This window comes from Solanum pennellii, chromosome 4, assembly GCF_001406875.1.
Source record: "Solanum pennellii chromosome 4, SPENNV200".
NCBI lineage: Eukaryota > Viridiplantae > Streptophyta > Magnoliopsida > Solanales > Solanaceae > Solanum > Solanum pennellii.
The window spans coordinates 7,304,420-7,319,669 of NC_028640.1; the positions used below are offsets into that span (position 1 = coordinate 7,304,420).

The window sequence follows — 15,250 nt, forward strand, 5'->3', positions numbered from 1 at the left end:
GGAGGGTGGTCAATGATCGGGTGAAAAAAATAATATTTTGAAATTGAAAATATTTTTTTAAAATTGTTGTTTTTCTCAAAAAAAAAAATGTATTTTAAAATTGGAGGAGAGCTTTGAAAAATGTTTTTCTTAATTTTTTAAGGGTCATTTTCCTTAATTTTGAGGAAAATGAGTTGATTTTGAAAACATTTTCCAAAACTTTTGCCCCAACCAAACATAAGAAAATTTTCCTTCATACCAAACACACTCATCGTTATTCTACTATGTAAAAGTGTTTGCTTTTGAAAAAAATGTAATTTGCTTCATTTAATTTTGTCATCTTGTTTCTAAGTGATTTTCAATGATTTTTATAATATTTAATCTTAACAGTCAAATCGATAACGATCAATGCCGATAATCGAATTGACTTAATGATTCTAGAACCATTTATCATCTCTACAAATTGATATTCAATACAAATCAATATATTTCAAAATTGAACCGAACCGATACACAAAGATAAAAGAAAAAAAAGAAAAAAAAAACAAATAAAGACATGTGTCTCTATTATTATTCTACTATATAACCCTAACTAGTAATTACTAGTGTTTGTTCTATGATTAAAAAAAAAAGTGTCACTCTCACTACTGTTTTGTTAATCTTCAACAGAAACTTTCACTGATTGAGCTTCATCCTTGTTGCTGTAACAAAAAATGGAAATCAAGCCAACAGAAATCGGCATTTCCAAGATGTTTGGAGGTTACAACAAGAGATACCAACACTATAGCCCAACTCTTGGATGTTCAATGAATTTCCATATCTTTTTTCCTCCTTCTTCTTCCCCTTCTCTCAAATTCCCTGTAAGTTCAATCTTTTTCAAGAACCCATTTCATGGTTTTGCTTAAATTATCCATTAATTTGATTATCATCTAGGTTTTATGGGTTTTGTTCATTTTTTTCAAGAACCCATTTCAGAATTGTACTTAAATGTCTCAAATTTATTATGCTCTAGGTTTTATGGGTTTATTCTAGAACCCATTTCAGAATTGTTCTTATAGAACCCATTAATTTTGTTATCCTTTATGTTTTATGGGTTTCAAGTACTATTTTTTTTCTTTTTGGGTTTGAGTTTTTGATTTCTTTGTTAATTTGTTGGTTCAGTGAACTTATGTGGATGATCTGTTCTTGTTACCTTATCAAGTTAATCTTTTTTAGTTTGTTCTTAAGCCCTTTATTGGAATGCAATTGATCAGAACAGGTGCAATTGATATAAAGGAATTTGTTTGACCGATCCCCGTTAGCTTGGATTGACGCGTAGTTAATTGATTTTTGATAACTTTATGTGATCTTAAGAATTTTTCACTTGGATGAATTTGAAATGTTTTCTCCAAGCAGAGGGTCTATGGAAACAACACTTTCCTCCCCAGACCTCATTTGTTAGGATTACATTGGGTATGTTGTTTTTGTTGCATTTGTTAAGTGGTAGGAGAGTATTTTTGATTTCTTATGCAGTGTTGGGTAAATTTTGATGGACTTGTTTTGTAATGGTACATGAGTAATGATATTGGTTAGCTATGTGAATTACTAATGCTGCTATGGATTCACCAATTGTTAGGTGCTTTACTGGCTCTCCGGCTTAACGTGCACGGATGAGAACTTTATAGCTAAATCTGGTGCTCAACGTGCTGCTTCTAGTGAGGGCGTGGCATTGATTGTCCCAGATACATCTCCAAGTAAGTATCTTTTTGTTTTGCGTTTTCTGTAAATGCTGTGTGGATATTGTAATGTCATTCATTAGATATGGTTGGGCCCAAGGGGTGGTCTTATTGAGTATACTCCATGTAGTCATATGTGCTGGACTTTTACTGCCGGGACTAGCCGACTAGCAGACTATGTAATGCAATCACATTGGTCTTATTAGCTGACCAGGAAAATCCGGATTTAGTTGATGGGGCTGCAATATCTCATCTCACATATATATGTGTGTGTGTGTGTGTGTCTGTGTGTTGTGTTATGTGTGCGCACGCACGTGTGTGTGTAGCTGAAATTAGCAAATTATTGGATGATAATTTTCTTTAATCAAACTATTCTTGTTTTTAGTTCCTTTTGTTAACACAGCTATGAATCTAACTGAATATTGTCTTGTCCTATTACAGGAGGCCTAAATGTGGAAGGAGAGTCAGACAGCTGGGATTTTGGAGTAGGTACGTCAAATACTGTATGCCTCTTCGAACTAAGTAATGTTGAACTTGATGATTGATCAGGGAAGTGTCAACTGTGTACTTATACAGAATTTGACATGTATATGACCACATGGCCCATGTGGGAGTTTAAGGGCTTCCTTTTATGTTTCTACATGTCTGTTCTATATGTTTTCCCTTGATGAATCAGTGGTGGTTATATGTCGCTGCCATCTATTAGAGCTCCGCTGATATGATTTATATGCTTCCAAATTCTGATTTTTCCGTTCCTTATGCGAAGTCAAGACAAAAGAAAGAAAAGAAATACTACTAGAAACTTACAATAAAGGCTCGTCTCAGCAGGGGCAGATGTCCCGGTCATATCAGCTTCCAATTATCACTCCAGAAAGATGTCCTGCTACCATTTTGTACTCTCATGGAGACTCGATTGATTCATCATAGCAGGCCCTAATATACCCTGGTAGATCTCCAAAAACTAACAACATAAGCTGAATCAACTGGTTTAGTTGTCCAGTCTTCTGCTTCATGTTTAGCTTTAATCGCCTTGCTTCATAAGCTTGATGGTCTTGAGGGTATCTCCAAAACGACTTCAGTTCGAGTGCTTTACTGTGATTCTTTAAGTTTTTAGTTCCCAATCCACCTTGAGCTCTGTTGAGAATTACCTCCTTCCACTTGACCAGATGGTCTTGGCACTAAAGCTTCCTTCTTATGATGTCCAACCTTTGAATAACTTCCACAGGAAGGGGAGAAAGGACATCATATAGGTTGACAAAGAATCTATTACTGAATATATCTGAGTGAGCCTTCCTCCCAGTGACAAGTATCGAAACTTCCCTCTTGAGCGTTTTTTCTCACATTTCTTCGGTACATTGTTCCAGATTCCTAGATATTTTGATTTGGCCCCCAATGACATGCCAAGATATGAAGTAGGCGGAGCCCCCACTTCTCTCCCCAAAAACATTACCAAGGCCTCCATTTTTGTAACTTCATTAATTGGGAAAATATGACTCTTTTGCCAACTAATATGCAGCCAATAACATCTTCAAAGAGCACCAAAATAATTCTCAAAATTCTCAGTTGTTCCACCTCTGCATCCTAAAAGATCAACGTGTCATCAACATATTGCTACCTCAAAGCTATTAATCTACCCATTGTTTAGCATTTTTAACCATGATGTGAAAACCTTCATGGGAATTATGAAAAGAAAAGGAGACAAAAGGTCACCCTGCCCGAGACTTCTTTGAGACCTCTTTGAGCTCTTTTTGAGTAGGAAAGAAACCTCCTTAGGAACCATTAATTATTACTGAGAATCTGAAAGTAGATATATAAAGTTTCATCCACTTGATCCATTTCACTCCAAACCCCACTTGTTGTAACATGCTTAATAAGAAATTTCAATTCACATGATCATATTCATATGCTTTTTCAATATCTAACTTGCAAAGAATTCCAGGCTTTTTCTGGTTCTGTCTTGAGTTCACTGCTTCATAAGCTATAGCAGATGACATCCATTATTTCCCTCTCTTTTATGACGGTCATATGTTGGGCATCTACCTATTTTGCATTACCCTTTTCAACCTGTTGACCAGAACCTTTGCAATGATCTTGAAAATACTGCCTATAAAACTTAAGAGGTTTGAAATTCCTCAATTCTTTTGCACCATTTTTCTAGGGATCAAGGCAATGTAAGTTGCATTGAGACTCCTCTCAAAGAAATCACGAGAGTGAAAGTTATAGTACACCTCCATAATGTCCTGCTTGAGCGCCTCCTGACAATTGATAAAGAATCCCATTGTAAAGCCATCAAGACCTGGAGCCTTATCTATAACAAACATTTTTAGATGCCCCAAAACTTCTTGTACTTTCAATCTGATCTGAAAGAGATCCTTTTCCTCCTCAGAAACTGCTGGACAGTTCCCAAAATGCTTGTTGGTTTCCATTGTTGTGTCACGATATAGAGTTTATTTTTGTAGAAGTCCAAAATCTCATTCTTGATTCTCTGAGGATCTGAAATTAATTCATCCTTTATCACTAAGTGATCAATGTTGTTACATCTTTTGTGGGAATAAGCAGTTTCATGAAAAAAGTTTGTAATTCTGTCTCTTTCCTTCACCCAGATGGCCCCGGATCTCTCCCCCCAGGCCACTTCCTTATCTTTCAGAAGTTCTTCATACTTCATCAGCAAAGATGCCTTCTCCACCCTTTCCCCCCTCAGTTAAATTTCTGTTTGGAAGTACTCTGTCAAAGCTTTCATTTTATAAGCTAAAATGTAATCAACTTTTCCCAAAATATCAAATAATGTCCACCAACTATTAGTCATGACCCTGAAATGCCTAAATGAATGGTGTTAGTCTTGGCGAACATAGTGATATTGACCATCAGGCAATATTCGATGGACACTATATTTCAAGGCCAAATGAAGTCTGTCAACAAAATTCATGAAAATCAGCATGTATTAATACAAAAGAAAAGAATCAAATTCATGAACCTGATAAGACTAAATAAACAACAATAGTAATGGCGAACATGGTGAGTATTGATAAGATGGCTTTTCCCGGATGAAATGAAAATTGGATTCATGTAATAGGAGAAAGATTTCCCATTCCTTAGCCAGAAAGATCTGTGGCCATGAAAGAGGGATTAAGTGGAACAGAATTGACTGGGTGGTAGAGTCGTGGAAACGCTTGTTTCTTCCATATTTTGGACCTTAGCTCCATGGAAGAATATGCCAAGATATTTTCGACGGACTCACCACATTTAAAGCCAAATGGAGTTCGTCAACAAACCTAAGGAAAATCAACATGTACTAAAAAACATAAAACTAATAAAATTCATGATTTTGGGTTTCATGACCCTGGTACGCCTAAATGAACGATGCTAGTCGTGGCGAACATGATGAATATTGATCATCCAGCCATTTTTGTAGGGCACACCAAACGGAATTCGTCAACAATATTTGGGAAAATCAGTATGTATTAGTTATTACATATGAAAAGTTATCAAATTTATGATTCCGGGTATCGTAATTGCCTAAATGAACGGGATTGTTCATGGCGAACATGGTGAGTATTGATCACCAGGTCATTTTCGAAGGACACTAAATCTCAGGCCAAACTGAGTCCGTCGACAAATTTCAGAAAAATTGGCATGTAGTAACACACGTAATATTCACATTCACGAATTCGGATGTCATGAGTCATGACCCTGAAACGCCTAAATGAACGATGTTAATCATGGAAAACATGATGAGTATTAATTACCATTCTATTTCCGATGGACAAAACAAATTCCAGACCAATTAGCATGCGCTAATAGACATGAAAAGTAATTAGATTCATGAACTCGGGTTACATGACCCTCAAATGCCTAAATGAACAACGTTAGTCATGGCAAACATGATGAGTATTCATCATCAGGCCATTTTTGGTGGAGACACCAAATTTCAGGCCAAACATAGTCTGTCAACAAAATTCAGGAAATCACTATGTACTATTTAATTCTCATACACTAATCTTTTTCCGAAGGTATGGGTTATTCACAGTGCCACCTAAGTTCATGATAACTCTTAACTGAGATGCTTATCTAAGTTCCTATAAGCAGAATTCGACAACATATGACACCTTTTAAAATTTTCTTTTGGTAGGTGCTGGTTTCTATCTAAATGCAACACAAGAGAAATGGAAGAACTGGAAGATGTATGACTATGTGGTCAAAGAATTGCCGACACTTCTTCATGAAAACTTTCCTGAACTTGATACATCGCGAGCATCTATCTTTGGTCACTCTATGGGTGGGCATGGAGCACTGACAATCTACCTGAAAAACCTGGATAAGTATAAGGTATTTCTCTATGAAACTTATGTCTCATTGTCTCTATACACAGACTAAAACCTAGCCTGCTCCGAGTCCGAAGCTTGGAATATTGAACATTGATGCATTGTCATCTCTTTAAAGCTTATTAAGAGCTTTATTTTCCATTTGAATTCATGTGAATAATCACAAGCGTTATTTTGCGTATTCTTGACAGTCAGTATCAGCCTTTGCTCCTATTGCAAATCCCGTTAACTGTCCCTGGGGCCTGAAGGCTTTTACAAACTACTTGGGTGAAAATAAAGCTGATTGGGAGGTATGTTCTTCAAGTGACTGCTGCATAAAACTAGAAACGTTGGAGGTTTCTTCATCTTATCGATATTTTAACTTCTCTTTATGCAGGAATATGATGCCACTTGCCTTGTATCAAAATATAATGATCTCTCTGCTACCATTCTTATTGATCAGGTACAGATCAATCTCTTGTTTGGCGAAGAAATTTCTTGAATTGTCCCTTTTTGTTATATGTTGTTAACCGTCTCTCTTCTACATATGAAGTTATCAAGAGATATGCAAGGGGGATCTAGAGTTCTAGTTACTGATTCGGCAGAACTAAGTAGCTTTGGACAAAACCCTGTATTTGTGATAAATCCACTTATTATGTATAGATAGTTCTAGAATCCAGAACCCATAAACTCAAAATTGTTGATCTGCATCATGAGCTTTCTGCAGTTGGCTGTAGGGTTTAATGAGTACAATTTTGCCCAAGAATAGCATCCTGGTTAGTTCCTTTTTTAGAGTCACATTTATATCTATTAAGGAAAAAAAGTTCTTCCGTGTTTGTGTAGCTTCTGTCTTTAATCTGATCTCCGCGAAGAGAGCGGGCTGTTTCTGTTTTCCTTTGTAGCTCATCATAGTTATTACAGAAACAGCTATGCCCGTCATAGTTGACAATGTGAGAAATTAGACTTGTCCTTATATGAAGTTTGATAGTCTTGGATTACAGTAGATGCTCATTTAAACAGTTATAGAGGACGTTATGCCATAGCTCATTGCTGAGAGATGTTTTGAGGCTTCTATCAGTATCCCTTGATCTAGGCCCCTTTGAAGAAATAAAAGGACAACATCCTTCAATATATGATCTTCTTTCTGCTTGCAGATATATAAAAGAGTAAATCATTAGGTGATTGTATCCTTATATTACCTATGAAGATATGACCAAATGTATTTCTCAATTTATTAGAGCTTTTGATTGTATTATTGTACAGGGGGAGGACGACAAATTCTATAAAGATCAACTGCTCCCACAGAAGTTTGAAGAGGCATGTAAAAAGGTTAATGTTCCTCTACTGCTGCGGCTGCAACCCGGTTATGACCACTCTTACTTCTTCATTGCCACCTTCATTGATGATCACATTCGTCATCATGCCCAAGCCCTTAACCTTTGAGTTAAGCTTCCATTTCTGTTGAAGCTTTTCTGGAGACTTGACGAGGGGCGATGACTTAAGCAAGTTAGTGGTGCACTTTTGGTGTGGCAGAAAATATGTTGAGGAACTTAATGAGACTTGTAATATGAAATAAAAGTGTGTTTTCCTTTCACATTATGTATGCCTTTCTTGTTACTCTTGTTATAAACTTTGGGGCTTCTTGCTATGCTACTTATGTAAATCCATTTTGATCAGTACTAATCTATCTATATTTATCTATCTTCTATATCTATTTTATATTTATATTTTTTATACTACCTTAAACGATGAACTCCTATACAAATATTGAATTTCTATAATACCCTCATTTGAAAATTTAATAATATTAAGTTGATACCTTTTCACATTAAACGGTTGTGATTTTCTCAAAGAGTTGTGACTTTTTCAAGTGGTTGTGATTTTTTTGATGGGTTGTGAAATTTTCGATGAGTTGTGATTTTTTTTGAATGGTTATAATATTTTCAATCGGTTGTAACTTTTCGAAAGGGTTGTGACTTTCGAAATGTTATAAACCCTCCGTCCCATTTTATGTGGTATTTGATCGGAAACGAAACTTAAAAAATAATGAAGACTTTGAAATGTTTACCAAATTACCCTTTAAAAAAGTAAACTTACTTTTCTCTCTCCTCATAAATGTATTAGTGTACTATCTTTAAATTAAGTGGGACCAATAAAGGTAAAAGACGAATTGTACCTTTAAATACTTATCATATAAGGAAATGTGACATTCTTTCTGGGACTGACAAAAAGGAAATGGTGTCGCATAAAATGGGAAGGAGAAAGTAACTTTCTGATAAGACACAAATTAGCACTTACTCATACTACTATTTGTTAGTAATAAATAGAGGAGTTTCCTTTCACTTTTAAACTATGATTTTTTTGAAATTTTCTTCTCTTCTTTTAAAAAAATCTCAAGGGTTATTTGCAACAATTCATTAAGTTCATAATTCAACAAAATTCGAGGTACCACATAAGAAAGAGTAGTTGGTGAACAAATTGTAACAAATCATTCATCAATTCACACTCGTATATTTTTTTACGATTTTCACGAGTTAACAGTGAAGAAAAGTTGTGAGAAAGACAATAATAGTAAACAAATGTGAAAAAAGGAGTTACTTTCTAATTTTGCTAAAACAACGGGTATCAAGGTAGTCCATTATTAATTAGGAAACTTTTACGTATAGCCACTTAAAAATAGCCTAATCACTCTCCATAGCTATAGTTTGATAATTACAATTCGTAGCTACATGTTATATGGACGAGAGAGACGAGCGAGACCGGGAGAGAGAGGAGAGAGGAGAGAGGTGAGAGAGAGGGGGAAAGAGTGGGAGAAAGGTGAATTGTATATGTATATCGGCTACATAATTGTATATTATACATATGTATATGTATATATGGTAAGCAAGAGTGGGAGAGGGAGGAGAGAGGTGATCGAGACTGGGAGAGGGAGGAGAGAGGCGAGTGAGATTGGGAGAGGGAGGAGAGAGGCGAGTGAGATTGGGAGAGGGGGGAGAGAGGTGAGCAAGAGAGGGAAGAGAGTGAGAGAGATGTTAATTGTATATGTATATAATTGTATATTATACATATACATTTATATATAAGGAAAACGAGATTGGGAGAGGGAGGAGAGAGGGGAACGAGATTGGGAGAGGAAGGAGAGAGGTGAGGGAGAGAGGGTAGGAGAGAGGTGAATTGCATATGTATATAGGTTAAATAATTGTATATTATACATATATGTTTATATATTCTGGCGAATTATACATGTACAAACGTGACTAATTATACAAACTCAAAGTTAGTTCACGTAATTAATACATAATGTTAGTCACGAGTGGTAATTATAGCAAACTATAGCTATGATGAGTAATAAAATAGTATAAGTTTATTTTGTTGCGTAATTTTTCCTTATTAATTTTGATGTTAAATGCTCTAAAAGTTGTAGCACTTTGCAAAAGTGTTGTAGTTGAAACACTTGTGAGCAGGAACATGTTCTATTTATTTTTTCTTATTACACATTTATATTTTCAAAAGTTCCTCTTATACTAATAATCTATTTTAGTATATATGTGTTATATGAAAAGGTAGAACATATTGATTTGTTTTACTTTAACAATTTTATACATTGGTTTATGATTATAGTAACAGTTCTTTGTTTCAGAAAAGAATTGAAGGATAGAGAAGTAAATTTTCATGTTGATTTTTTAAGTGTTAATTATGAGGAACTTATTAATGTTTATAATTGCTAGAGGTGAGAAAACTCTCAATCTGATTTTGACTAAATTTGCTTCTATAATTCTTGATTTCATTTAAAAAGGCTCATGGTTGAGTTCTATTGGTATTGACTTATATGACATTGATTGAAGGGTAAGATATTGAATTCAAGCCCCATCGCACCAAAAGGGTAAGACATCTGGCTAAAGTCCAGATGACATAATAAAAAAATATTTGAGGGTAAGACGGTAGATTCAAGTTCTATCGCACCAAGAGGGTAAGACAACAATTTGAGTTTTGATGCATCATGATTATAAGGATTGGGTTCGAGTTACATAGAATTCAGCCTAACACAACTTATATGAATAAGACATTGAGTTTGAGTCAATGCACCATAGCGATGATATAATGATGACTAAGGTTTTGATGAAAAGCCTTGAAATTCGTCATATTGAATTTGCTCTATTCCTTATAGTAGCAACATATGATAACTTTGAAATCACATGTTGACTTGCTCCACTCTATCGTATGAATGTGGTAGCAGTAAATAATTAGTCTGAAAGATGACAAATGATTAACGATATGAAAAAGGGCATGAAGTGACAGAATTATAGTAGTCATCGTTGTAGTAATTATAAAAGGAAGAACACTAGGGTTCTTCAAAATGTCCTTCAAAATGTAAAGGCAATTTTTATTATCAAAATGGTATGAAAGGTAGTTGGACTTGTGAATGTTGCCCAATAATTTGACAAGTTCATAAATCCTCCATCAAGAGACAAGAAGATAAAGTGATGGTACACTTGATCTTTCAAAGTGGTGTTGCGGTGTGTCATGGAAATATGATGAATTTTAAAACCATGACAATATACTTATAATGTAAATTTATGAAGTACATATAAATGATTAGTCCATTCCTTGAAGAGAATGTGACTTGTGATGAGTATCGTGAATGCTTGACCATTCTATAAGAGAATGGGTCAAGATGTGATAAATCATTATGGGTTGAATGTATGTCACAATTTACCTCACTGGAAAGTTTAAAAAAAAAATGATATATGCCAAAACTCACCTCTACGGGAGGTTAGAGAGATAACAAATTTTATTTGACAGAAATGGTTAATGGTATTATACGTTTATACGTCACTATGCTATGTTTATTGTGAACTACCGAAAGGGCAAAAAGAAAGAAATAATTCTTGCCTCTAAAGGTTGTGGCCGTGATCAAATATATTGTGTGACAATACAAATTTGTCATCTGTTGTGTACCTATGGTACAACAAAAGTAAAGCAAGTAACATGTCTTGCTTGTAATAATTTTGACCATGATAATAACAATATAATTTCCTCCTTGAAGGAGATGCTCATCATAGGGATGGTGTCATGCAATATGTGGTAGTACACAAAATTAATTGCAAGCTCTAACGAGTTGTGTTATTATCAGAGAAATATTATTGAGGTTGTAGTAAGTCTCAAAAGAAACTTTTTAAATTTCGGATGAATTAAAAATAAATGTTGAAACTATAAATCACTACAATCGGAGAGGGTTATAAATATTTATGTAAAATATTACACCACTTTTCCTCTTGTTTGTTGCAGACAAACATGAACATGTTGATGAAATCACATGCAAAAGTAAATTATACATTTACTGAAATAAATATTTGTGGCATGACCAGTTGACCATCATGGTTTGGATGTGATGCAAATATAATTGAGAAGTTATGTGGCTTATATGATGAAGAAATAAAAGATTCTTCAAGAATTTTCTTGTGTTGCTTGTTTTCATTGTACCAACTAAGGTTGGGATTGTAATCCCCTAAAGTTTTTGGAACATATAAAAAGGTGAACATGGACCCATTCACCTGCCATGTGGATCATTTGCAACTATATGATAGATGCATCTATGTGATGATCATATGTGCTTTGTTGTCAACTTACAAATTGGTTATTTGTAAGGTTATTTGCTCGAATTGTTTAAGAGCACAGTTTCAAATTATGAAATTATATTGATAATGCTGGTTGATTTAGCAGAAATTGTATGCCTCCAATTATAGTAAATCATGGTTATGAGAACAAAACTCCCAAATAAGATTTGGTATGAGATATTTATTTAACATGTAGCAGCACATGTATACATCAAGCCAACAAGGTTTTCCCATTAAAATTAGTTCAGGATCAGGAACCATATAATTTTCATCTAAAATGTTGAATGTGCGGTTATGATTTTAATTGCTCCACCACGCACAAAGATGAATTCCAAATAAGGTTGCGGTGAATGTTAGATTTTCTAACATTATGGGAAGAGATGATTGACAGCTGAAAATTATGTGTAAGGTTAATTATGAATTATCTAGATCCTCGTTAAATTAATATTTGAACTTAAAGTTCAAGGGATAATTCATTTGCATAATGTTGCAAATTAATTGCCATATGAATGTACTAACTCTATGAAATAATTCAGTTGCAAATGCTCCAATGTGAAACCCTTGAAGGACAGAGTCTATGATACGCTGGAAGCGTAATAGACCAATCTGTTTCAAATATAAAATTTCTTGAAGAAGGAGATGAGCAAATGATCAATATGGTCATAACAATGAGGCAAGTACTATAAGAGATCACCACGACATAACAATTCATAAAACCTTGGAAAAGGTTCAGGTACCTGAAAATGATGAAAAATGAAGAGATCTCAATAAGTTATGTCATCTTGGAATCGATATCAAATAACCATCGATGGTATCTTTGAAATGAGGTAGCGCTCAATGATATAAATTGTAACGAGGATCTTGAATTTAAATATGTCATAGAGTGGGACAGATAAATGATTGGTCAAGTAAAATGCATAATTCAAGTATAATTTTATTTCACTTAGAAAAGTGATGTTTTGGACTGATAGTCTATAAATCAAGGTATAATGTCAGTGGGGTACAAATAAATTATTATGCGATAGTACAACCGTAAGATATCAAACACGATTTGTGCCTTGGGGCATAAAAGTTTATCGCAAAAATCCTGACATTATTGGAGATGTTTTCTCCTATGGTGGATGCAATGAGGTTTGTTTTGATCTGGCAACATATGAAAAACTTGAATATATGTAATGAATAATTATCATGTCTAGCTAGATAATGAAGGTTATATGAATATCCTTGAAGCAATTGAGGTGTCTGAAGCATATAAAAGTTTGAAGGAAACTTTTTCAACAAAGCTTCAAGAATCTTTATATTGATTGAAATAATCAAGGAAGAAAAGGGTACAAAAAGAACGGAAAAGGGTCTAAAATACCCTTGAAGTATTGAAAATGGTACAAAATTACCCTTCATCCACCTATTGGCTCCAAAATGCCCTTTTCATCCACCTATTGGCTCCAAAGTACCCTTGTCATCTACCTTTGAGTTCAAAATTGACCACTTATTTAATGATTTTAAATTTAAACTATTTAAATATTTTTAAAATACTTGATGTTCAACAATTGGTTATACTTTAATTTATTTGTATTATTTATAAACCAACTCACTACCCACCTATTACTAACTAAACCCCAACCAATTAATAATCCAGCTATAATATCAAAATCGTCATAAACACTACTAAAACACGATGAAATTATAGATTAATGAAAATGAAATCCAAAATTATTCGAGTTCGAATCGAAGCCCCAATTAAATTTATGTTGAGCCGCTTATTTAGGACACTTTCAATTTGAGTCTCTTTCAAGATTGAATTAGAAATTTAAGATTAAAGGTAAAGAAGTAATACATCCCGAATTAATTCATGCACTTTTTTAAAATAAATTTTTTTAAATATTTATGATTTGTTTTAAAACTTTTAATATATTATTTTGAAAAAAATTTACCTATGAAGTAACATCACATAATTGAGACGTAAGAATAATTAAGATGAACATAGTCAGACTTTTAAGTTTATCGGTAATTTTTATTTAGACACTTAAATGTATGATAATTACTTCTATAGATATTTTCGTATCAAATTTTTTAAAACACTCAATTGGCAGTAGTTTTTCTATTGTTGCGTTAATAATGTGAGGGATTTATTAATTTGGAGGGTTTAATTAGTAATGGATGGGTAGTGCATTGATTTATAAGTTATACTAATAAGTTAAATTATAACAAATAGTTGAGCGCCACGTATTTAAAAAAATATTTAAATAGTTTAAATATAAAACTGTTAAATAAGTGGTCAATTTTGAACCAAAAGGTGGATGGCAAGGGTATTTTGGACCCAATAGGTGGGTGGGAAGGGTATTTTGGAGCCAATAGGTGGATGGAGGGTAATTTTGTACCATTTCCAATACTTTGAGGGTATTTTAGACCCTTTTCCGCAAAAAGAATGACCCTAATTGTCTTTGAATTTTTATGAAAATGTCAGGATATGAATTTGTTATTGTAGTTGTGTATGTTGATGACTTGAACGTTATTAACACTCTTAAAGAGCTTTTAAAAGTTGCTGAGTGTTTGAAATGGTGAAAAGATCTTGGTAAGACAGAATGTTGTCTTGATTAACAGATTGATAATTTGACGAATGAAATATTTGTCCATCAATCAACATACACAGAAAAGTTTTAATGCAGTTTTATATGGATAAATCACATTCATTGAGTACCCCAATGATTATGAGATCGCTTGAAATAAGAGATGATTCATTTTGATCTCAAGAGAAGGATGAAGAGCTTCTTGGTGATGAAACTTCATATCTTAGTGCAATCAGAGTACTAATGCATCTTGCTAACAATATTTGACCAGAAATCTGTTTTACAGTAAATTTACTGGCAAGATTCGGTTCCTCCCTAACAAAAGGACATTGAAATGGTGTTATGTATATACTTGAATATCTTTGAAGGACCAAATATGGGTTCATTCTATTCCAAAGAATTCAAGTCATATCTGATTGGTTAAGCAGATGCATAATATTTATCTGATCCGCATAAAGCACGATCTCAAACACGCTATTTGTTTACATATAGAGGCACAATAGTATCCTGACGATCAATGAAGTAAATGTTGCTATGCAGAACTAAAAGTCCTCCATGAAGCAAGTTGAGAGTGCGTCTGGTTGAGATAAATGACACACTAAATTCAGAAAATGTGTGGTTTTTCTTTGAAAAAGAATATACCGACCACAATGTACGAATACTGGAGACATCATCGCAAGAAATTAAGTGATGTTTTAATCAGGGAGAGTATAATACGCGTTGCACTCTTTTTTCCTTGACCGAGGTTTTGTCCCACTGGATTTTCCTGGCAAGGTTTTTAATGAGGCAACAAATAATGCGTATCAAAAGATATGTGTACTCTTTTTCCTTCACTAGAATTTTTTCCCATGGGGTTTTTCCTAGTAAGGTTTTAACGAGGCACATTATCTATGGACATCCAAGGGAGAGTTGTAAATCTATTGAACTAATTAAGTGGATTGTCCATTGGATATTCATGAATTACTTGTATTCATGTATATATATTTCAAAGGTGATATGAACCTTAGTGGATAACTATGTATCTACTAATTGGGCATTTATCATGGTGGCCTTTGGGGTGATATCTCTAC

The 15,250-nt window shown here is 34.0% G+C and overlaps 1 protein-coding gene across 1 annotated transcript; it reads left to right on the plus strand.

Moving 5' to 3' along the window:
• Positions 1-582: 582 nt before the first annotated feature.
• LOC107018279 (S-formylglutathione hydrolase) lies at positions 583-7,703 on the plus strand. Its single transcript, XM_015218720.2, has 7 exons — positions 583-839; positions 1,595-1,712; positions 2,136-2,183; positions 5,824-6,020; positions 6,208-6,306; positions 6,393-6,458; positions 7,259-7,703. Exons 1-7 carry the CDS (start codon positions 693-695, stop codon positions 7,436-7,438), a joined length of 855 nt encoding a protein of 284 aa, XP_015074206.1. The 5' UTR covers positions 583-692; the 3' UTR covers positions 7,439-7,703.
• Positions 7,704-15,250: the final 7,547 nt, after the last annotated feature.